We start from the raw sequence: 23,800 nt of genomic DNA, 5'->3' as shown, positions 1-23,800 counted from the left end.
GGGTGGACCTCAGGGATGCTCCTCAGTTATAATGCACAGCACAGCCCCACCACAGAGGATGATCTGGCCCAAACTGTCCACAGTGCTGCAGTTGAGAAACTCTGACACAGGCTCTGAATAAAATAGAACTGGCCTTCTAAACATTAAAACAGTTGAGTAAAAACAGCAACAGAGGAAGTGAAGGTCTTGAGGAATTAGGAGGATCCGAAGGGTTCCCTGAGAAACTCAGAGATCAAGTAGGAAAGAAAGGGTGTTTAGCCAATTGTGTCTGAGGCAAGGCTTATTTTAAGGATTCTCATTCACCTCCCCTTTAATTAATACTCTTTGTTGCATAAAAACAAACACCAAAAACAAAAAGAGTAAGACCAACACTTAGAAACAAATACAACTTATAATAATGCAAAGAGTCCAGGGAGAGTTAATGAGGCTTCTGGTCTAGGTTAAGAGAGGAGAAGTCGCAACGCGCAGAGCTGCTCTCTGCTGCTTTCACAAAGACCAGAATTCAGGGGCCAGTGGGCTGAGCTCCAGGCCAGAGTCGTTAGTTGGTCACACTTTCTTTGACAGGTGATTTCAGTAACTGAGTCCTGTCTAAATGATTTCTAGGGTTCACGGCACTTTTTGTCTTCCAGGAAGCTCAGCATTCCTATGTTCTGGTTTCAACTCTGAGGGAGTCAATGAACCCCACATACAAAGAATAAACACACCACACATGGGGCAACAGCAGCAGCCACTACCAGGCCACCACCCCCCTCCCTGTGAGGCAGGTCCTCTCACACCCACAGTGCTGCTGAGGGAGTGGAGGACATGAAGCTGACAGGCTGGCAGAGCCGGGACTTAAACACGACCCACAAAACATGGCTGCCGACCTCTACTTTTCAGGCAGACCAGGCTCCAGCCAGGATGCACACTCTCCAGATCCAGCTTCACAGGAGGTCATGGCAGCTGGTGCCCAAATATTGAAGGGTCTTGGGCAACAATCCCTACGTTTCCTACCCACTCGTATCACTCAGGAGGGAAAAGCAGACACAGGTGTGAGCATATCTGGGGAGAGTGTGCTGGGCTCCCAGTGCCCTCGCCAGGGCAGCAATTAGCCTCACTCACTTCCATCTTCATCTATGTCTATTTGAGCAACAGCTGGACTGTCGTGATCCTTCCACATGTTTAACAAGGAGGATAAATCCTTTAGCAGTCCTTTTGTGCTAAGTGGGGCAGCACCGCCCACTCCAGGGAGCAGCATGTGACCGTATCCAGGCTAAGGGTGAAACCCAGGTCTGTGGCGGCCACTGCTCCTGTCCAACAGCAGCAGGAACCGCAGAGCCCTGTGAGGGTGGATCTGCCTTGCCCTCTTTGGCCCTCATTGTGACCCAGGGCCTCTGCCCACCCACTTTAACTGATCGTCTGAGGTGTCCCAGATTTCTCACCTGGACCTACGGTTGTTTGACTATCTCCAACCTTAAGGAAGCCAACGTAACGTACTTTTTGAATCTCTGTAAAATTACCCAACAAACTCACTGTTGTTAGTTAATAGACATACAGCAAAATGTCCATTTCATTATTGCTCTTCTGACTTTTCTAATTTTTCTGGAAAAGAAGGGGACTATTTAGTAATGAAAATAGACCTAAAAATAAGTTATAAATGCATTAATAACAAGTATTATTTATTGAGTACCTATTATCTGCCAGCTACTTTATGGAAATCGTCTCTACTCAAGCCTTACAAACACTACTGGGTATTCTGCAGATAAAGAAACTGAAGGTCAAGACAGAATGAGTAAGAGTGGCATCTGATGGCACAATGGTGTGATTACAGTCAACAACAATTTCTTGTACATTTAAAAACAACTAGAAGGGCATAATTGGGATGTTTGCAACACAAAGATATGATAAATGCTTGAGGTGATGGATATCCCATTTACCCTGATGTGATTATTACACACTGTGCATACAAAATATAAAAATATCTCCTGTATCCCATAAACACGTACATCTACTATCTATCCATTAAAAAAAAAAGGAAATTGATGGTCAGACTTTAGGCAACTCTCCGGACTGGGAACAAGTGGTAGAGCTGGGCTCTGAACCCATGGCTATCCAGCTCCAAAGCTCTTCTGTGGAGTGTTGAGACCGCCAGGACACCCCCTAAACACAGAATTCCCCAGGGCTTTTTTTTTTTTTTTTTTTTTTTAAAGATGGAGTTTGACTCTTGTTGCTTAGGCAGTGGTGCAATCTCAACTTACTACAGCCTCCGCCTCCCACATGGTTCAAGCAATTCTCCTGCCTCAGCCTCCTGAGTAGCTGGGATTACAGGCACTTGCCTCCATGGCCAGCTCACTTTTTTTTTAAAATAAATTTTCAGTAGACATGGGGTTTCGCCATGTTGGCCAGGCTGGTCTCAAACTCCTGACCTCAGGTGACCTGCCTGCCTTGGTCTCCCAAAGTGCTAGGGATTACAGGTGTGAGACACCACACCAGGGCAGAAGTCCCCAAGGCCTTAAAACAAAGACATCACGACAATTAACAAGCCTTAACAAAACTCTATGAGAGGTAAAAGGAAACACTTAATTTTCTGTATCTCTCAATATTTCCACTATTAAATATCAAAAGGGCAGTTATAAAGAGAATAGTCCTTACTCCTGGGAGGACAGATCAAGAGAGACTCACCTGCCATTTCAGTTTCAAAGAAGCCAATGAGAGACTGCATGAAGGACAGGATCCACCGGTCTGTAATGTTGGGGCTTTCTCTAACTGTGTTCTCATTGTAGAGAAATTCTATTTCTTCCTCCTAGGAATGAACAATTAATGAAATACTTGCACACTCGGGAAGAAAGTTACTATGAGGAAATAAACTTCTTAAATCACTTAAACAAAAAGAAAAAAATCCCAGATCCTACTGGCAACGTGAAGTTCTGATTTTTAGCAATATTTTCAAGATAAGCACCAATGTGGGACATTAACCCCTCAATTAATTAATCATGTTTTTGAGTAAAGTGAAGACAGTTTAGGCAAACATTACTTCTCTGCACCAAAGAGTAATTATGAATTGAGAGATACTCTAAAATCTTGTCAGAGGCCGGGCGCGGTGGCTCAAGCCTGTAATCCTAGCACTTTGGGAGGCCGAGACGGGCGGATCACGAGGTCAGGAGATCGAGACCATCCTGACTAACACGGTGAAACCCCGTCTCTACTAAAAACTACAAAAAACTAGCCGGGCGAGGTGGCGGCGCCTGTAGTCCCAGCTACTCGGGAGGCTGAGGCAGGAGAATGGCGTGAACCCGGGAGGCGGAGCTTGCAGTGAGCTGAGATCCGGCCACAGCACTCCAGCCTGGGTGACAGCGCGAGACTCCGTCTCAAAAAAAAAAAAAAAAAAAAAAAAAAAAAAAAAAAATCTTGTCAGAAAGTGTAGGGTTGTTACTTTAAACCTCAGGAAGGAAGGACAGTAAACCTGTCTAGGATTGAATGATTGTCCACAAACTGAAAATGAGTACTGGGAAATAATTTCCATGCTAAGGCTGTTCATTTTACCCAGAATGTTCTATCCCACTCTTTTTGCTTTGCAAAATCCTCCTTGATCTTAAGTCCTTGCTCCACAAACAGAACTCGTGTCCTGCTTTGTTTCTCTGGCAGCACCACAACCAGGCTGGCAGGGCAGTGATGATGTGACTCTTCCTCTGGGTTTAAGCCCCTGATCATGGAGTCTGTGTCTTGCTGGTATGTTCAGATGGGCCCTGGCTGTAGGGAGCTTTGACCTCACATCAGTGGAGGCCTGCAGAGTGCACCTGCCCAAGGACTGTTGGCCCTACTTGGCAGAGAACCACATGCAGGAAAGGTGGCAGGGCTGCAGAGAGGAGGAGAGCTGGGACTCTGGGGAAGATGACTGCCCTTCTCAATTCCTGGGGAAAGGCTACTCTGAGAGCCTCAGGTGAACATGATGTGTCCTCTTTAGCGGAATAACCAGAGACCAAGGAGAGGAGAAGGAAGTGACCTGCTGCTAGAGTGGGATAACAAGAGTTCATTTTTCCAACCAGCTTTTTGAACGGCTCAAGCAGGAATAACATCTCACTTTCATTCAACAGTTATTTACTTACAAGCAATTTTACTTGTAAGGTGCTGGAGATCAGATGTGCAGTATCAGATCCCTGACCCCAAATCAGGTCTTGAAAGCCCACACAGGAGCATGTGCAATGAAGGTGATGATGGCCCCTGACAGTGGTCAGTTGTGGGGCATGGAAGGTGGCTCTAGAGCAAGGGCTTCTGAGGTGAGAAAGTAATCCCGCACGTGGAGGTAACTGCCCTTGAAGTACACTTCCACATATATCACGACTGTTATCTGTGACCCTAACAACTCACTGAAAACTCCATCAAGAACTGCAATCACTCTCAGATGAGCCCAAATGCCACCCCACTGAGGGGGCTTCTCTGACCAACCATCTCAAGTGGCCAGCCCTAGCTAGTCTGTGACTCCGCCTTCACTGGGTGGTCTCTCTAAAAGTAGCTGACTCTTTACTATCTCTCCCAATTCCCACTCCACTGGTTCCATAAAGGGAGGGGTGTCTCACCCAACATGGTGTTTCTGGTACCAAGAACTGGCTGACTAGGTTGGGTGCGGTGGCTCATGCCTGTAATCCCAGCCTTTTTGGGAGGCCAAGAAGGGTGGATCACCTGAGGTCTGGAGTTCGAGACCAGTCTGGCCAACATGATGAAACCAAGTCTCCACTAAAAATACAAAAAAAAATTAGCCAGGCATGCTGGTGGGCGTCTGTAATCCCAGCTACTGGGGAGGCTGAGGCAGTGCCTGAACCCAGGAGGCAGAGGTTGCAGTGAGCTGAGATCGCGCTACTGTGATCCAGTCTGGGTGACAAGACTGAGACTCCACCTTAAAAAACTGGTTGACTAAACAACTATATGACGTAACTCTTTTGCAGGCTAGGACCCATGGTCTCGGCATAGCCCGGACCCTAGATCCCTTCCGCACCTGCAGGTATGACCTCCCCATGGCTCTAAGTCACCCCACCATCAGGCAGCAGAGAACAGCAGCCCTGAAGTCTCTCACAGCTTGGTGAAGGGAGCGCTATGGAGACACGGCAGGTATATGCGCAGCCCCGTACAGCCCGTACCTTCTGGAGCCTCAGAACGTTCTGGATTAAGAAGCGATAGGCATTGTACCATGGGAGCAGTACATCCTTAAGGACGTCCCGCACACCCTCTTCTTTAAAGCGGAGGTTTTCTGCTCTCACCACAGGGGAGTTAATCAGATACAATCTGGAAGAGGGAGAAAAATCAGACAGAAAAGGTACTTAGACAGTAAACCAATTATTACTACTTGACATATTGAGAGAGCAAGATGAAAATCAGTCCTATTTTCTACAAAAGGGGGAAACTATAAATACTCTTTGAGTGGTCAATTTAAAACTCACAAAACTCACTCTCACTTTCTGTAAGAGACCTACCAAATTATAAAAGGTGTATATAATCTGACACCAAAATATGGCACTGTATAGCACACAAATGCATCTTATGCCACTCTCACTGCAGGACCAACAGGGTATACCAGCACTAAGAGGAAGGCTGGCCTGGTCCTTGTCAAGAGCCACTGATGCCCTCCCATGGACACGACCTGCACATCCACTGCTTGCGGAGACAGGGACTCACAAGGAGGCGCCTTCACACAGCACAGTCTTGACATCTAGTGGCCAGAGCTTAGGGATACTGCTAAACATCCTACAAAGAATTACCACCACAAAGAATTACCTAGCCCAAATGGCCAGCAGTGCCAAGGGTGAGTCTAAGAGACAGTGGAGAGTTGGGGATGAACTCCACTAATGGCTCCTGGGCAACACAGGTACTGTGTGAAAGTGCTGAGTCACACGCCTGGGCATTGGTCTCATGCCTAGGACATAAGGATGCTGAACAAGATCTCTAGGTCCCTTTCAAGTTGAACACTGTGTGATTTCATGATTATAGCTACCTCAAGCAGTGGCTCAGATTTCTCCAAAAGCCTTTTAATATTAGTTTTTTATTACCTCTAGCATAGATACATCTCATATGGCTCTGTAAGCACAAAAGTAAAATAAATGATGAAAGAGAATTCTAATATCCACAACACAGGGAACCTAGAAAGAAAGTAAGGCAGAGGCAATGAGCATCTAGCCTGGGGAGGACTCAGACAGCTCAACAACACCCGACACAGGTCCTCTTCCTCAAATCGGCCGCTAGTTTAAAAATGGCTCTATTATTTAGAAAACTACTTTGGGGGTTTAAAATCAACAGCCATACCAACAAAACATCCAGATAACAGAGATATGTTGCTAAAAACCTAACTATAAACCAAATCTAAGAATAATGACTAACAGTATAGGAGATGCTTACATAAAAAAACAACAGATACACAGAAGGCAAAGCACTGGTTTGTACCTGAGGGCATCGGCACCATACTTCTGGATGACGGAAACTGGATCTGGATAATTCTTTTTCCGTTTGCTCATTTTTTGGCCATCACTTGTAAAACAAAAGGGAGATGCCAATTAAGTCAGTCAGTATCACACACGATCTTGATATAAGGACACAAATCATCTGCAAACACGAATATACAAAAGGAAATGGGAAGAGTAACTTAGACAGAAGTTAGTGCTAACAGGCCAGGCGTGGTGGCTCACACCTGTAATTCCAGCACTTTGGGAGGCCAAGGTGGGCGGATCACCTGAAGTCAGGAGTTCGAGACCATTCTGGCCAAATGGTGAAAGCCTGTCTCTACTAAAAATACAAAAATTAGCTGGGCATGGTGGTGCACACTTGTAATCCCCACTACTGGGGAGGTTGAGGCAGGAGAATTGCCTGAACCCGGGAGGCAGACTGCAGTGAGCCAAGATGGCGCCACTGCACTCTAGCCTGGGCGGCAGAGCAAGACTCTGTCTCCAAAAACAAACAAACAAACAGTGTTAAGGTACAATGGTAAGATACTTTGTTAATATTTGCAAACTTCTTTTTGAATATCATAGTAAGTCCATAAGGAAGCTTCGGGGTAGACTGAAGAAGAAAGATGTGTCAGAATATATCCCAGAGAAATGAAAACTTACATTATCATAAAAACCTATAAACAGGCCGGGCGCGGTGGCTCAAGCCTGTAATCCCAGCACTTTGGGAGGCCGAGACGAGCGGATCACGAGGTCAGGAGATCGAGACCATCCTGGCTAACATGGTGAAATCCCGTCTCTACTTAAAAATACAAAAAACTAGCCGAGCGACGAGGCGGGCGCCTGTAGTCCCAGCTACTCGGGAGGCTGAGGCAGGAGAATGGCGTGAACCCGGGAGGCGGAGCTTGCAGTGAGCTGAGATCCGGCCACTGCACTCCAGCCTGGGTGGCAGAGCAAGACTCCGTCTCAAAAAAACAAAACAAAACAAAACAAAAAACCTATAAACAATTGTTCACAACAGCTTTATTCACAATTGCCAAACATTAGAAGCAACCCAGATGTCCTTCAAGACGTAGATGATCAAACAAAGCAAGGCATACCCATAATACAGAATGCTTTTTATCCATGGAAAGGAATGAACTATTAGTATGTGCAGACATCTGAAATCTCAATGGAATTATGTGGATTGAACAAAAGCCAGCCGGGTGCAGTGGCTCATGCCTGTAATCACAGCACTTTGGGAGGCCAAGGTAGGTGGATCACCTGAGCTCAAGAGCTCGAGACCAGTCTGCCAACATGGTGAAACCTTGTCTCTACCAAAAATACAAAATATTAGCTGGGTGTAGTGGTTCATGCCTGTGGTCCCAGCTACTTGGGAGGCTGCAATGGGAGAATCACTTGAGCCCAGGAGGTGGAGGTTGCAGTGAGCCGAGATCATGCCACTGCATTCCAGCCTGAGTGACAAGAGTGAGATTCTGCCTCAAAAAAAAGAAAGAAAAGCCAATCCTCCCAAGTTAGTTACTGTATAATTCTATTTATATAACATTCTGGAAATGACAAAATTAGAGATGCAGAAAAAAACAGTGGTTGCCCGGGATTGGGGATGACAGTGGGAAGGTAAGAGGGGAAGGTAATGCAGGAAGTGAGCCTTTGATGTTGAATTCATTCAGTAACTTGACCATGCTGGTGGATATAAGACCCTACACATGTGATATTTGTATATACGTTAATGTGCATAAGCAAGAAAGTATATGTAAAAGTAGGGAAATCTGAATAAGACTGGTGGGCTATATCAATATCCTGGTTGTGATATATACCGTAGTTTTGCAAAATATGTGACCACTGGGGGAAACTGGGCAAAGAATTTAAGGGATCTCTATTATTTTTCATGATTGCATGCAAATCTACAAAGATCTCAATACAATTTTCCTTTTTTTTTTTTTTTTTGAGATGGAGCCTCACTCTATCACCCAGGCTAGAGTGTACTGGCGTGATCTTGGCTCACTCCAATCTCTGCCTCCCAGGTTCAAGCGATTCTTGTACCTCAGCCTGCAGTAGCTGGGGATACAGGTGTGTGCCACTGCACCCATTAATTTTGTATTTTTAGTAGAGACGGGGGTTTTACCAAGTTGGCCAGGCTGGTCTCCAATTCCTGACCTCATGTGATCCGCCCACCGTGGCCTCCCAAAGTGCTGGGATTACAAGCGAGAGCCATGGCACCCGGCCCTCAAAACAATTTTCAATTAAAAAAAAAAAAAAAAAGCAGCACACATACTACAGAGGCAGACTGCCTGGGTTCAAAATTTGCATTTACCACTTATTTGCTGTGTGTCCTTTGGCAAGCTGCTTTTTCCTGTCCCTCAGATTCCTCAAAGGTTACAATGGGATAATTATAGGACCCATCCAAATGGTTCTGGAGATGAGTTAAAATGTGAAAGATGAGTTAAATGTGAAAATGCACACAGTGGGGCCTGGCAAAAATAAAGATGCACAAAAAAATAAGGATGCACAAAATGTTAGGTGACATCCTCTTTCTCCTCACACAGCATAAAAAGCAGGATTTCTGTGTGGGTAAAGATTTCATTTAAAAATTTTTATTTATGTTTATTTTTATTCTTAATGACTAGACATAATAAAGTAAAGGAAAAATGATACTTCCTTATAAAATCAAAAAGCAGGAGACAATGCCCACTGGGAGGAAGTTTCAGATGAGGGGAAGAATGGGATCTGGTGGCAGAGCACCTGGGTCAAGCCTAGTGTGGCTGTCACTAGCTTTGATCCTGGGCACCTGTGGTCTCTAGAACTCATAGCTTCCTCATGTGTTAAAAAAAAAGGACAACAAAACCTACATGAAAGGACCGATGTACAGATTAAACAAGATCTATAAACAAAAGTATTTCATAAAATAATAAGTTTAGTCAATGCTATTTTATTACTAGTAATATCACTAGTAGCATTGTTACTAGTAATAGCACAATCTGAAAGTCCTCCCCTTCCTCCTCCTCTATCAGGCTTAGCTCTCACACACTCCTTCTTGAGAAACAGTGGAGACAAATCTCCACCTATCACTACAACAAGGTTGACCGCTCGCACACACTCCTTCCTAAGAAACAGTGGAGACACAGCTCCACCTGTCACTACAACAAAGTGGACCTACCTTGCCAGGACGAGCCCATTCACAATTACGTTCTTGAAAGGCGGTTGTCCAAAGAGGGCCGTGGACAGCACCAGCAGGGTATAAAACCTGAAAAAAAAAAAAACCCAAACGGTTCAATAAAAATAGAAACGAAGTCCAAGCATAAGAAAGAAACTGTATTTATTCATTGAACTCAATTTCTATTTTTGATAAGTCTTACTTCTTGATAATCACTTAAAGCAGTGATTCTTAACCCTGGTTACTGAAAAAAAAAAGGAGACACAAGACCCACCAGAGACCAATCAAATTACTGTCTATGATTTGAAAAAAACATCCAAATAAAGGTCGGGAATGATTTACTGACCATTTCTCTGATACCAGGTCTCCTAGGAAGTCTGTGTGGAGAGAGCCACATGGCAGCACTGGGTGGCCTCTCAGGACCACCCAGAAGCACCTAGCTGAAAATGAGGGATGGGTGTTGAATTTGGCACAAGATCATATGGAAAAGACAATTTGATGACAAAAGATGCAAAATGCACTCTCATCCAAAAGTGATAAGGCAGACTAGAAAATGCTTTTATTCTGTAAAATGCTGTGTACCTCATTTATGTGCTAGCTAACTTGCTCCCCAAATGAACTCATATCCCTGACCACTTTCCCGGGGGTGATGCTCTTTTGTTTCTCTGACCTAGTCCTGCACCCTGAGAACATCAAGGGACCATGAGCTGAGGAGACCAGACCCCACGGTTAACATAAACACTGCTCCAGATATCCCTCCCAGTTCTAAAGGAGAGTTGGGAGGAGCCCTGGTGTCCAGGAGAGGCAGCCCAGGCCTCAGGGATGGAGAAGGAGGCAGGCAGCAAGGACACAGGACCCACATGAGGACTGTTACCAGCTAACAGACTTTGCTATTCCTCAAAGGAACAAGCTCATTGGCAAGGCATCTAGCCCTTTCTAGAAACAGAATTTGCTCTGGGTAGCTGTTCCTATAGATAAAAAGGACTGGAATCTGAAGACAGCACATTCCAGGACATGAAGACTTGAACTCAATGATTACTCAAAGTTGTCAAAGAGAAAAAATGACACCAACAATTCCTTAAACATACTCCTGCAGAAACATTACTATGAATATATAATTAAAACCTGGGCTGGGCGCAATGGCTCATGCATGTAATCCTAGCACTTTAGGAGGCTAAGACGGGTGGGTCACTTGAGGTCAGGAGTTCGAGACCAGCCTGGCCAACATGGTGAAATCCCGTCTCTACTAAAACTACAAAAATTAGCTGGGCGTGGTGGTCCATGCTTGTAGACCCAGCTACTTCGGGGAGGGTGAAGCAGAAGAATTGCTTGAACCCAGGAGGTGGAGGTTGCAGTGAGCCGAGATCATACCACTTGCCTCGGCAGAGTGCAAGATTCCGTCTCAAAAAAAAAAAAGTAAATAAAACCTGGGCCAGCAAAGCCCATCCATGGAAAGAAAGTAATTCACCTTTTTCCAGTTAAGGAATTGCTTTACATAAGGCACCAGATAAATATCAATGCCCAAATCCTCCCCCATATGTATATTTTTAAAAATCTGGATTTGTTTAGAATGTTGATTTATAAGGCTAGCCTCAGTATCTGAGCACACTGCCAACTATCTCTCAAATTTCTAGCACCCAATCTACTGTCTTTTATGCCAATACTCATTAAACATTTGAGTAAATGATCTGACGTAAGCTAAGAACACATATTGTTTTTTATCATTTAAACGTCCAGTACAACATATATATTCCAAAACGCCAGCGAGATAACTCAAATTGTAAAACTATAGCCCTATTGCAGTGGGGGATTCCTACTCAAAAGGCACTTTAATGTCCGTGCTTGATGGTTGGGGGGAGAGGGCAGGAATGTAGCCTGTCTTACTTGCCACAAACTCTCCATCACCCAGTAGATAAATGGCAGTGACTTAGTAAAACACTCCCTAAATAAAATAAAATCAGTAAAACATGTGATAAAAGAACGAGGGGGCATACCATCCTCTGGTTTGGTCGATGCCCTCGGCAATGAAGTCTGCAGGAAAAGCATCCTCAAACTCCCTCTTGTTTTCAAACGGGTAATGAACCTGAGCATAGGGCATGCTGCCACTCTCAAACCAACAGTCAAACACTTCAGAGACGCGGTGCAAGGATCCCTTTCCACAGCGTGAAGGAATGGTCAGGTGGTCAACGCTAACAAACAGAAAAGTAGCCACTTCTATTAACTATAAGCATAACAGAACTTGCAGTTCAATTGCTAATTACACAAAACCCCGACAAGACATTATACACATTTGCAAACAGAAATATCAGCAATTCTCAAAGGCTTTCAGAGAACGCCATGAATCTCCATCTGAAAGGTTATGAACCATTCACCTCACATTTCACAAGACAAAGGTCACAATACTGCAGTATGACACGAGTCATTACCGAAGTAATTCATCAAGCTAGTCTTCCATGTGTGTGTCTGTAATCCGCTAGAGACCACGTCTTAATAGGAGAATGATAAAACTGAAGTGAATCGAACATTTAGAAACTGACCTCTCTCTGTGGAGATCTGAGATCTTTGCTCCTGACAGCTCTTCAAGTTCTGCCACTGACCCAATGCATACTACCTGTCAAAAACAAAGTTCAACAGCGGAGCTCCTTAGAGCCAAACAGAGCATACTGAGTTAATTTATGTAACATGCATGTTTAGTCTGAGAGACTGATGATTTTCCTTTTCCTTTTTTTTTTGAGACAGGGTCTCACTCCCATTGCCCAGGCTGGAGTGCAGTGGCACAATCACAGCTCACCGCAGCCTCAGCTTCCTGGGCTCAGGTGATCTTCTCACCTCAGCCTCCCAAGTAGCTGGGGCTACAGGCAGGCGCCACCCCTCCCAGCTAATATTTTGTATTTTCAGTAGAGACAGCGTTTCGCCATGCTGCCCAGGCTGGTCTCAAACTATCAGCTGGCCTCAGCCTCTCAGAGTGCTGGGATTGCCACTCAGAGAGTGGCAGCATGCCCTGTGCTCAGTGGCTCACAGGCGTGAGCCACCCAGCCTGAGACTGATGATTTTCTATAAAGGCACATTAACACACCAATCTGGGCTGAAGGATAGTATTCACTAATGTGGCTTCTCTCTCATGAAAGACACAGCTTAGTCTTAGTCTCTGAAGAGGCCAGGGTTGACACTGCTCCTTTGTTTCCACCCAGTATCAGAGGGAGTCCCTACCTAGAGAGAATCTTAAACATTCATAGCCTTACTCTCAATGGGTATGAGGGTTTATTATGTGCAAATCGTCAAAGTAACCGGCACAGTGAAACATCTTAGATTATTTCTCTAAGGCATCTTAGTTTCCTCCTGGCATCTGAATCTGGCTCATTAATCTAGAATCTTCCCAAGAAAAAGCTAGAGCTAAATTATAGTCATACAGTACTGAGTGGTGGGAATACATTCTGAGAAAAGCATTATTAGGGTGATTTCATTAGGCAAACATCACAGTACACTTACATAAACCTAGATGGGACGGCCTAAAACACATCTAGGCTATATGGTGGAGCCTATTACTTCCAGGCTACAAACCTGTATAGCATGCGGCTGTACTGAATTCTGCAGGCAACTGTAACACAATGGCAAGTGCTCTGGTTTTCATATGGTTTGTCCCCAGCCACTCTCATGTTGAAATTTAATCCCCAGTGTGGCAGTATTGACAGATGGGGCCCGATGGGAGGCGTCTGGGTCACAGGGTGGATACCTCATGAACAGACTAATGCAATGAGTTAGTTCTCACTCTCTTAGCTCCTGTGAGAGCTGACTGTTAAAAGGAGCCTGCCCCCACCCCACCGCCCCTGTTTCTTCTCTTGCCATGTGATCTCTGCATACTCTGGCTCCTGTCCAGCCCTCCATCATAAGTGGATGCAGCCTGAGGTCCTCCCCAGATGCAGATGTCTAGTCTTGAACTTTCCAGTCATCCAGAATCATAAGCCACATAAACTATTTTTCTTTATAAATTATCCAGCCTCAGGTATTCCTTTGTAGCAACACTAGACAGACTAAAACAGGAAGTATTTGAATTTCCAAACATTATGAAACACAGAAAAGGCACAGTAAGCATACGGTATCATAATCTTGTGGGACCACTGTCATATATGCGGTCTGCCATTGACTGAATGACATTATGTGGCACATGACTATATTGTGCTCGGACCCAATCAAAGCAATCAGACAAAGCCACAGGAGGCTAGGATTATGTCCAAGTAAAGAGCTGAGAGATGGGACTAGCTGGGGCACTCAGAATGGAGGGATCATCTGATAAGGGCCACACCAGGAGGAGCTGCTGTGGGTTCTCACCCAGGGAGCTTCTGTTCCTAGTAAACACTGGCGGCCTCTTTCTCTGCCCTTCCTGTTCAGTCCTGAAAAGTCTTCTGATTCAGCTACTTCACTGCAACCTTTCAGGTCCCTATAGGAGATTCACCAAGGTCCCCAGGGTGCTGCTGCTCGTCACTGCTACAATGCTGTCAGCTTTGGACAGAAGGCCAAACACAGAGATCTATCTGTACAGTAAGTCCTCACCTAACGTCACAGAGAGGTCCCAGTAGCTGGGACTAACTGGTGTGCACCACCATGCCTGGCTAATTTAACAAACGTTTTTGTAGAGATGGCACCTCACTATGTTGCCTAGGCTGGTCTCAAATATCTGGCCTCAAGCGATCCTCCTGCCTTGGCCTCCCTAAGTGCTGAGATTACATGTGGGAGCTATCACACCTGGCCTAAAGTCACAGTTATCAAGAACCTCTGCATGACATTAAGTGAGGACATAGTATATGCATACATCTATATATCCACACACATCCTCTTATTCATTTGATTTTAGAAGTTAAAAGTCTGTAATACTTTGGTAAATTTCTTTTCAAATTTTCTTTTTTCATCATCTAGAAGTCAGTTTAACCATAAGCTAATAATACACCTCAATGCAGGGGGAAGAAAAGACAGAGAAACACAAGAAAAAAACATTTAAAGTATAGATTTCCCTGAGAAAACTGTTTCCTTTCATTTTTACAGAGGAAAGTTTTATAACTTGTAGTCAAAATTCAAGGAAAAAAAGTAAAACACCCTAAAAACAGATTATCTTATGTCATGATTACAGAAAGCAATAAAGAGGAAAAAAGAGAAATAAGAAAGGGGCAAAGGAAAAAAAAAAAACAAAACCCTATTCTTTTAAACCACATTCAGATTTCATGAACAAAATGCTTTAGCAAAAATCAACACAAGGAAATACTCCCCCGCCTCACCTCCTCAAAGTCATCGCTGACCCACAGTGGGATAGGTGTGCCCCAGTATCTGTTTCTGGAAACTGCCCAGTCACGTGCATCTTTCAGCCAATTTCCAAACCGTTTTTCTCGTACCAACTCTGGGACCCTGCAATAAACAGATCACACAACCAATCATGTAAGAACATCAGTAATTCAAACATGGAAAAAGTCAAAATGTAAATAATATTCACAGGAGTCTCTGTATAATGCTTTGTGGACCCAACACTCTGGAAACGTGGCACTCACTGCAAAGAGAATGTCTTCTAAATGGACAGCATAGCATACACAACAGTTTGTGCTGCCATCAATGACCTACATCCAATAGATAATCCCACAGCACACAGGCCTCCCATGTCCTCTTCTTCAACTGGAGTATGGCTGCCACATACCTCTAACCAGTCACCCTAATTCTAGCCAGCCTCATCCCATACAACTCTAGTCTTCACATTATCCTCACCATAGCAGTTTTACTGAACTCATTAAGCAAAGGCCAACAGGCCAGGGGACTGGTAGCTGCTCTAGCAGCCCTCTCTACAGTCTCCACTGGTCATCCTTGGTCTTGAATTTCAGGCTCTGGCAATGAGGCAAGTTCCCTAGAATCCTTCTCACTTAACTGGCTTTGTCTGCCCTCTGTCACGAAGCCTTCCTCCCCTCTGCATCCATCCTCTTGCATCCCTCCCACTCCTAGTACTCTTCATTCCTTGAGGTTCAGCTTTGCAGAAATCCTTTTCAAGCACAAGGCTGAGTCAGGATAGGCTACCAGACCTCCCCTTCTTCTCTTGGGCACTGCAGTTACTGCCCTGTACTTCAAAAATCAGTTTATATGCCTGCACCCCCTCGAGGCTATCTTACTAATATTCTATATCTAGTAACTTACACATTAGGGCAACTGATTAGCTTACTAGCTCTAAAAATGAAAAGCTGTCTTTTGAGAAATCAGGACCACTCTGCTAAGAAATATCAGAAAGCTACAGTTTATAACTATTTCCTTTGCTGCCCTGAGATTCTCCCCATTCTCCTAAACTCAAATATAGTTTTCTAGAGTCTAGTTGGGTCCTTCTGAGAAGTAAGAGTGGTGATTACTTTTAAAACTCATAGTGGAAACATTCATCTGAAATATACAGGTTGAAGCCTTGTTTCATTTTGTACCCAGAGGCTGAAATGATACCTCTTGGGCTATCACCTGCAGGACACATATCAGCTGTGGAAAGCAAAGGCTTCTGTGCTTGGAGCTTATCCATACAGTCAAGCACAGGGTACATCATCCACTGCAGGACTGACGAGAGTAAGTACAAATGGGTTTTGCAGGTATCTGAAAATAATGTTTACTCTGAAAATGACTGTTATTGAAGGCTAGCAAACTCTGGCAGTACAGCCATATTTTTCCAAGGTCATTTTATTCCATAAATCAAATAAATGGTAGTTTATCATTTCCAATGAGTTTAAAAAGAAAAATACTCCCTTACGGCCGGGCGCGGTGGCTCAAGCCTGTAATCCCAGCACTTTGGGAGGCCGAGACGGGCGGATCATGAGTTCAGGAGATCGAGACCATCCTGGCTAATACGGTGAAACCCCCTCTCTACTAAAAAATACAAAAAACTAGCCGGGTGAGGTGGCGGGCACCTGTAGTCCCAGCTACTCGGGAGGCTGAGGCAGGAGAATGGCGTAAACCCCAGAGGCGGAGCTTGCAGGGAGCTGAGATCCGGCCCCTGCACTCCAGCCTGGGTGACAGAGCAAGACTCCGTCTCAAAAAAAAAAAAAGAAAAATACTCCCTTACATACTTTATCACAAGAAGGATGTTACTTCTGTTATGTAACATTATTCGAATTACTTTGTGTTACTAAACACACAGAATAAAAGATAGCTATTATAATACACAATAAAAGATGGTTATTAAAATTATAACTTGGGGGAAGTGTTAACCACACTTAACTAACCACATGACAAAAGACACTACGAAGAAACACATGTTACTGCTCACCAGTAGCACAGGTCATTGTTCTTTAGGAGCTGGTCCACCATGTTCTCCACTCGCACAAACCAGCTGGGCACTGCTTTGTAAATCAGAGGAGTGTCTGATCTGGGGAAGGAGAAACACAGGCATAGCTGCTCAGGCTGACACTAGTAGGCACTAGGGTAAGACTGCCTTTTCAGGTCTTATTCACAGCATCATCACTCACTTGGCCTTCTGCTAATATTCATTTTTATTATAGATAAAAACATCTAAGACTTCAAAACTGGCCATCTCTTTCCATAATAGTAGCAAAGGCAAAAACTAATACAAGAACAAGACTAGAAAAAAAAAAAGTTCTGCTAGTGACAATTATCTAAGAAACAATGTCAACTTCAACTTCAGCACAGAAGAGGCAATGTGGAAACCAAACATGATTTTGACCAACCGAACACTTCATTTTCACCCAGACTTTTACAGCGTCGTCTTACAGTAAACATTAAAATCACATTAAATTTTTCAATAAATTCTGTTACAAAATTTTAGAGATGTTTCTCATCCTAAAAAAAAGGTGGCCACAACAAAAAACAGATTTGTACAGGTCTATTTTTTTCACACAGTTCCTTAGGACAGGAACAATTTTAGCCATTCATAAAACTCTCCTAGACCAGGCACTGTGGCTCATGCCTGTAATCTCAGCACTTTGGGAAGACAAGGTGGGAGGATCATTTGAGCCCAGTAGTTTGAGACCAGCCTGGACAACACGGGGAAACCTCATTTCTATAAGAAGTGCAAAAAAGAGCTGGGTGTGATGGCACCACCTATATAGTTCCAGCTACTCCAGAAGCTGAGGTGGGAGGATTGCTTAAGCTGGGGAGGCAGAGGGTGCAGTGAGCCACGACTGCGCCACTGCATTCCAGCCTGGGTGACAGAGTGAGACCCTGTCTCAAAACAACAACAAAAAACAAACAAAAAACCCAACTCTCCTAAAAATGAAATAAGAAGGCGGCTTCCCAAATCGACTCTAAAGGATACAAATGAGATGAACACCACAAACATGATGGGATGCGCACATATAGTAAGTGTAAGCGCAGACTGGAAGCTCTAGCTACAACACAGTCTTTGTTTCTTCTGACCTCCAGCAAAAAGGGTAGCTGTGAGTGAAGGTGCTGGCAACCAGAAGACGGCCTTGTTCCTTCAAAGTCCTGATTATACTTTTGTCAGCATCCTATTAAAAAAAATTAAAATTTAGCCATTAAAACATACTATGATACCTACGAACAATAGAGTACTAGAATCTGATACCTTGTTATGAATAAAAGACATAAATAACAAATATTATTTATTATTTTTAGTAACTAAGTAATTTTCAAGTACATTTCACAACATTTAAGGTCATAAAGTTTTCGATCTGAAATGATTACCCCAATGTCACAAAGTTGCTTCATGAGGCATAAACTGGAGTTTTTCTAATCTCTCCCCGTGAAATTTCAGCATGCTTCCTCTAAAGATATGAGACCCTCTGAACATAACTGATAACATCTATCTTTTACTGATTTTATGTGATGACAAAACTAAATAAAAACAACTTCCTAAAATTTCAATTATAAATGATGATAGAGATGAATCAGAAATAACAGACATCCTTCTATGCCATATGGATTGCAGACCTTCACATACTGTCCTGCGAAATCTGTCACCTCCGCGGTGAAGCAGCCTGAAGCATCCACAGGACAAACAGGGAGTGAGTCTTTCCGAATAATGTTAAAGTCCATACAGATCCGATAGTCATCCTGAGAAAAGGCAAAAGGGAGGGAAGAATAAAAGTCTATGTATGGGTGTGAGCATGAGGAAATAGATTCCCAAGGTAATTGTTCTATATTGTAACATATACATGTCATCAGCTTTGTCCTGTAAACTGAAGGTAACTCAAGACCATTTGGAGAATCAGAGCTCCACAGTTGGACGGGGGTTAGATCATCCAGCTCAGTCTTTTCAAGTATTATTTCCCAGACCTCCATATGCAGCAGAGTATCCACTAAATAAGACAGACGACATACTTCAATTTTTTAAGTGAAAGGAATTCAGAAAGCAAAGGAATAAAGAATGGCTACTCCACAGGCAGAGCAGCCACACAGGAATGTTTTAAAACTAAACCAAATTTGATTTATAACAGCAGCACGCACATCTGAAAAACCAAAATACACACAAATATAAGGCATGGTGTGTTAGTATTACATGACGCTTGATGTACATTTGGATTTGCACCCTCTCAAGGAAGACCCCAAAGGATGGCAACACTGATCTTTTGAAAAGTATTTACTTTTCAAATTAGCAAACTGTGTCTCAATTGGCATTGCTTATACCATGATGCTTCAGGAATATATTCTGAAGACTGTTTACAATAATTAGAGCAAATGCTTAGCAAAGCACTATGTGAGACAGTATTCTGAGCACTTCACACATGCTCACTTAAACCTCACAATGCTCTTAGACATGAAAAACAAACAAACAAAACACTTCACAATGATCCTGCAAAGAAGACAGACAGATGTTCTAGGTTTTCACCAGGTGTTCCCCTCGCACAAACTAGCAATCATTCCTATTTTACAGATAGGAAAGTCGAGGTACCAAGAAATAACTCAGCTGTGAAGCAGCAATGCTAGGATTCAAAACCAAACAGCACGGCTCCAGAGTCTATAGTCTTCATCACTGTGCTATGATGCCTAAATACAAAATTAAAGAGACTGCCTTATGTTGGTGAAACCACACTCTGGGTTGACTCCAAGACAAGGTGGAAAGCTGACACGCTTCCACCTGGATCTGTGTTCACCTCTCCCTGTGCTGAGGCTGATTGGTGTGGTGCCATGTGGGTGGACAGGGAAAGCCCCTAAGTGTAGCAATTTGAACCACCGAGTGTGGAGCAAGTAACTTTACCCAGTGCATTAAGCTAAAAGCAGCATTCCTGAATGCATCCAGAACTAGTGATGTTCAACATGATGACGCACAAGTGCACAGACTCTGCGGAGATCAAACACTACCTTGCCTGGTGAAGACAAGTGCAACGGAAGGCCTCTCAGAAAATGTTTACCAAGGCTGGGCACGGTGGCTCACGCCTGTAATCTCAGCACTTTGGGAGGTCAAGGCGGTCAGATCACCTGAGGTCAGAAGTTCGAGACCAGCCTGGCCAACATGGTGAAACCCTGTCTCTACTAAATATACAAAAAATCAGCCAGGCATGGTGGCAGGTGCCTATAATCCCAGCTACTTGGGAGGTTGAGGCAGGAGAATCGCTTGAACCTGGGAGGCAGAGGTTGCTGTGAGCCAAGATCACACTGTTGCACTCCAGCCTGGGCAACAGATGGAGACCCCTCTCAAAAAAAAGAAAAAAAAAAGTTTACCAAATGGGGTTAAAGGCTATAGTTTAAAGAATGAATCACCTATAACATTAACATGCACAGCATTCAGAATAGATATATGAGGTATAACTCTAGAGTTAATGACAAACACCCATATTTAACAAAGAATACACACAAGTATAAGGCATGGTCTGTTAGGAGATCTGTCAGGAGGCTGAAGCAGGAGAATCGCTTGAACTCAGGAGTCAGAAGTTGCAGTGAGCCGAGATCCTGCCACTGCACTCCAGCCTGGGTGACAGAGCGAGACTCCGTCTCCGGAAAAAAAAAAAAAAAAAAAAAAAAAATCCCTAAACTACAATTCAAAACCAAGAAGTTATCTTTTTATTATCTACTAACAGTGGGGTAACCATACCAGTTAACTGACCCTAAAATGATTATGAACAATATTTGACTAGTTCCTAAAACTCTTAAGCAGTATTATCAAGAATGCTTCCTTCCATCAAAATGGACCAGGTATTAGGTAATTATTAAGGAATTGCTGACTTTATTGGATATAAATAACAATGGCACGGTGGCGATACTGAAAATAAAAGTCCTTATCAGTCAGAGATGCAGCTAGAATTACTTATACATGAAAGACATGAGGTTGAGGATTTGCTTCTAAATCCTCCAGCCAAAATAGAAATGTGTGGTACTGTACAGAGGAAGAAAACAAGAGAGATTACCAAAACGTTGAGAGTTAATGCAGCTGGATGATGTGAAAAAAAGAATCTATTATAATATTTTCTTCTGTGTATGTTTCAAGATTTCCATAATAAAAACTCAAGTGATGGTTACACTAAAAGCCCAGATTTTACTACTATACAACATATCGATGTAAAAAAATTGCACCTGTACCCTCTACTTCTATAAAAATAATAAAATCCTAGAAATTAAGCATGAAAGCAAAATGGCAAATGAGGGCAGACTACTGTCACTGCCTTTTAGAACAAAGTCACATTTCCAATCCCTCTCACTGACAAAACGATCAAGACTAGAGGAATGTGTATGCAGGTGCTACACTATGCTACGGAGGAGGCAAAGGAAGTCCAGATAGGCCGGGTAACTCACCCAGGAACTGCCCGTTAGTGGCAGCACGATGATTTAAGGTGAGAGGTGGTTTACTGTAAAGCATGTGCCTTTATGTTATTCTGTTTTTATTCACACACAAATTACATGAAAAGGAATGTGTTTTTAGAAAAATTATTCTGGTCAAAATATAAAATTAACTGTAGAGTACTGTTTTGAGGGGAGAGGTCAGATTCCCCCTTCTGAACATTTAATTGAGAACACAGTAGAAGTGATGGGAATGGTCTGTATCTTGGTGGCTGAGACAACTGCATGTCTCTAGATGCCTGTCAAAACTCACAGAACTGCACACCAGAAAGAGTTTACTGGATTTGGCCCACTCTTTCCAGAAATCAGCTTGGGATGAAAGAGAATTGCAGATGCAAATTTTACAAGCCATCTTGCAGGCAGTGAGCCAGCAAAGAGGCCTACCTGGTGACCCAACGTGATGAGACACATGACACCACATCTATGAAAAGTGGCTACCGACATACTTCTCAAATACATTTGCCAGACTTATGCTACTCACAGCACCAAAGTAAGGAGCTTGGTGGACAACCCCTGTGCCTTCTTCTTCCTTCACGTAGTTGTCAACAAGCACAGTGAAAGCGCCATTCTCTTTACACTGGAAAGAAAGGACAGCTGGCTTCAGGGATGAAACATTAATGTGTTACAATGTTAACTTTCTAACAGTTTTTCCTAAGAACCTGAAAACACTTTTAACAGGTAAAATTATTTTCAGAAATAGAAAAGAACAATTCAGGCTGGGAAGAAACATGCTAACTCAACACATTTTTTCCCATAAATACAAAGTTACCACTTACAAATGAAATAATTATCTGGAGACTGGCATACAAAAATTTCTAATTTCCTTGGTTACAAACTGATATTTTTCATTAGTTCTCTCTCTCCCAACTTTTTGCTCCCAGTATGCAGTTTAGGATACAGTCTCAGAAAGCATGGTCCCTAAATTGTTCACTTCCTGGTACATTTTCAATCACTGCATATGTTTTGCTTCTCTTTTTCTGTTCGACTCAGCTCAAGTTATTCAGTCATAAAGGCAAATCTTAAAAGGAACAGGTGGGAGCCACGAGTAGTAAGTTCTACTTACAGGTACTCCACCACCTTAATATTCAGGGGAAAAGTATTCAATTTCATTTTCTTTGCAACAGCAATACCATCACGTTAATACATATAATGCTAACAGACCTACTCTTTTACTTTCACCTCTTTACATTTCTTTCCACAAACCCTTGTTTCTACCAAACTGGCCCTTTGATGTCCTTCCTTTTCGCATTGGTAAAAAATACTTTCATGAATGATTTTCACGTTTAACTCCTATAATTCTGTGAACAAGCTATTAGTATTCCCATGTCTTAAAAATATTCTGGCTGTATTTGCATTTCACAGATGAGCAAACTCAGAACAAAGATTAAATTTAGTCTTATCCAAATCACATAACTAACAGTGATGAAGCCAGGACCTGGAACAGGTCTTCTGGCTGCAGATACAACGTTATTTGCAATTATATCACAGTACTTGGTTTCTTTGGAACTTAAAACTAAACTTAAAAAATAACCATAAAATTTTAATTGCTGTAACTCAAATCACCTTGAAACATTTTTGAAGTTATGGTATGACAGGTGCTAAAACTTCGATAGTTTAAACAGAAGGGACAGAATACATGGGTCCTTAGAATTACATGTATACTTAGTTACATGTTCTATACTTAGAAGCAGTATAGACAAAATCACTGCATCTTGTCTCTTGGGGTCTACTTTGGGCCTACCCAGGCTGTGGTAGGGCTGCTTCCACCCAGGTCAGTAGATACCAACCACCAGGAGTGGCAGCGCTGCTCCACAGGCAGTGTCCGCTGACACAGCTTCCCTTGATCCTTCAGAACAAGTATATTTTAGTGAACATCAGATGATTCTGTCCTGGGTCAAACGATTTATAGTACCTGTCTAGTCACCGAAGGTTTCAGGTAGTTAGCTAAAGTTTATTTAATGAGTAGGTGTTATTCAACTTATACGTACCAAGTGCATATTCTAGACAGACCTCTACTTAAAGTTCCTGTCTAGTGTGTCCATGTCTATTTTTTCAGGGGGTCGAGTTTTTGGGTTCTCAACAGGTTTTGTGATTCAGAAAGGTGAAGAGTCACTGATCCAGTGGAAGAGATTTTAGGTAATAAAAAAAAAAAAAAACACACAACATAAACCAAAGTATGTTAAGCTATATGACAGGAGAATGGAATGAAGTAATGACATTTTTCGAAGGGAGAAACCAAAGATACATTTCAGAAAACTTTCAGATGACATCTGAGTTTAGACTTGAGGGGTGAGTTAACTCAGCAGATAGCAACATAAAAAAAGATGAAGACTTCTAAAATGGTAGGAAAACTTAATTAAAAAAAAAAAGGCAGGGAAGCAGGAAAGGGAAGAGCCAGTTTGACTGAATAAAGCATATGTCTAAAGTAATGTGGGAGGATGAAGTCAGGAAGCAGGTCTGCCGCACACTGACTGGGGAG

The 23,800-nt window shown here is 43.0% G+C and overlaps 1 protein-coding gene across 2 annotated transcripts in view; it reads right to left on the bottom strand.

Annotated features, from left to right (window-relative positions):
* IARS1 (isoleucyl-tRNA synthetase 1) overlaps positions 1-23,800 on the bottom strand; it is a 78,108-nt gene that overhangs the window by 35,665 nt on the left and 18,643 nt on the right. For both annotated transcript variants that reach the window (XM_033236784.1, XM_033236785.1), the window contains exons 10-20: positions 21,803-21,898; positions 18,478-18,600; positions 17,944-18,035; positions 16,838-16,936; positions 14,835-14,961; positions 12,102-12,175; positions 11,559-11,753; positions 9,568-9,654; positions 6,412-6,495; positions 5,115-5,259; positions 2,662-2,782 (exon numbers count right to left, since the gene is read on the bottom strand). In XM_033236784.1, coding sequence (XP_033092675.1) covers positions 2,662-2,782; positions 5,115-5,259; positions 6,412-6,495; positions 9,568-9,654; positions 11,559-11,753; positions 12,102-12,175; positions 14,835-14,961; positions 16,838-16,936; positions 17,944-18,035; positions 18,478-18,600; positions 21,803-21,898 — 1,243 coding nt within the window. The remainder of the gene's footprint in view (positions 1-2,661; positions 2,783-5,114; positions 5,260-6,411; positions 6,496-9,567; positions 9,655-11,558; positions 11,754-12,101; positions 12,176-14,834; positions 14,962-16,837; positions 16,937-17,943; positions 18,036-18,477; positions 18,601-21,802; positions 21,899-23,800) is intronic.

This window comes from Trachypithecus francoisi, unplaced genomic scaffold, assembly GCF_009764315.1.
Source record: "Trachypithecus francoisi isolate TF-2019V2 unplaced genomic scaffold, Tfra_2.0 Lachesis_group16, whole genome shotgun sequence".
NCBI classification, from domain to species: domain Eukaryota; kingdom Metazoa; phylum Chordata; class Mammalia; order Primates; family Cercopithecidae; genus Trachypithecus; species Trachypithecus francoisi.
This window is presented reverse-complemented; position numbering and strand designations above follow the sequence as displayed.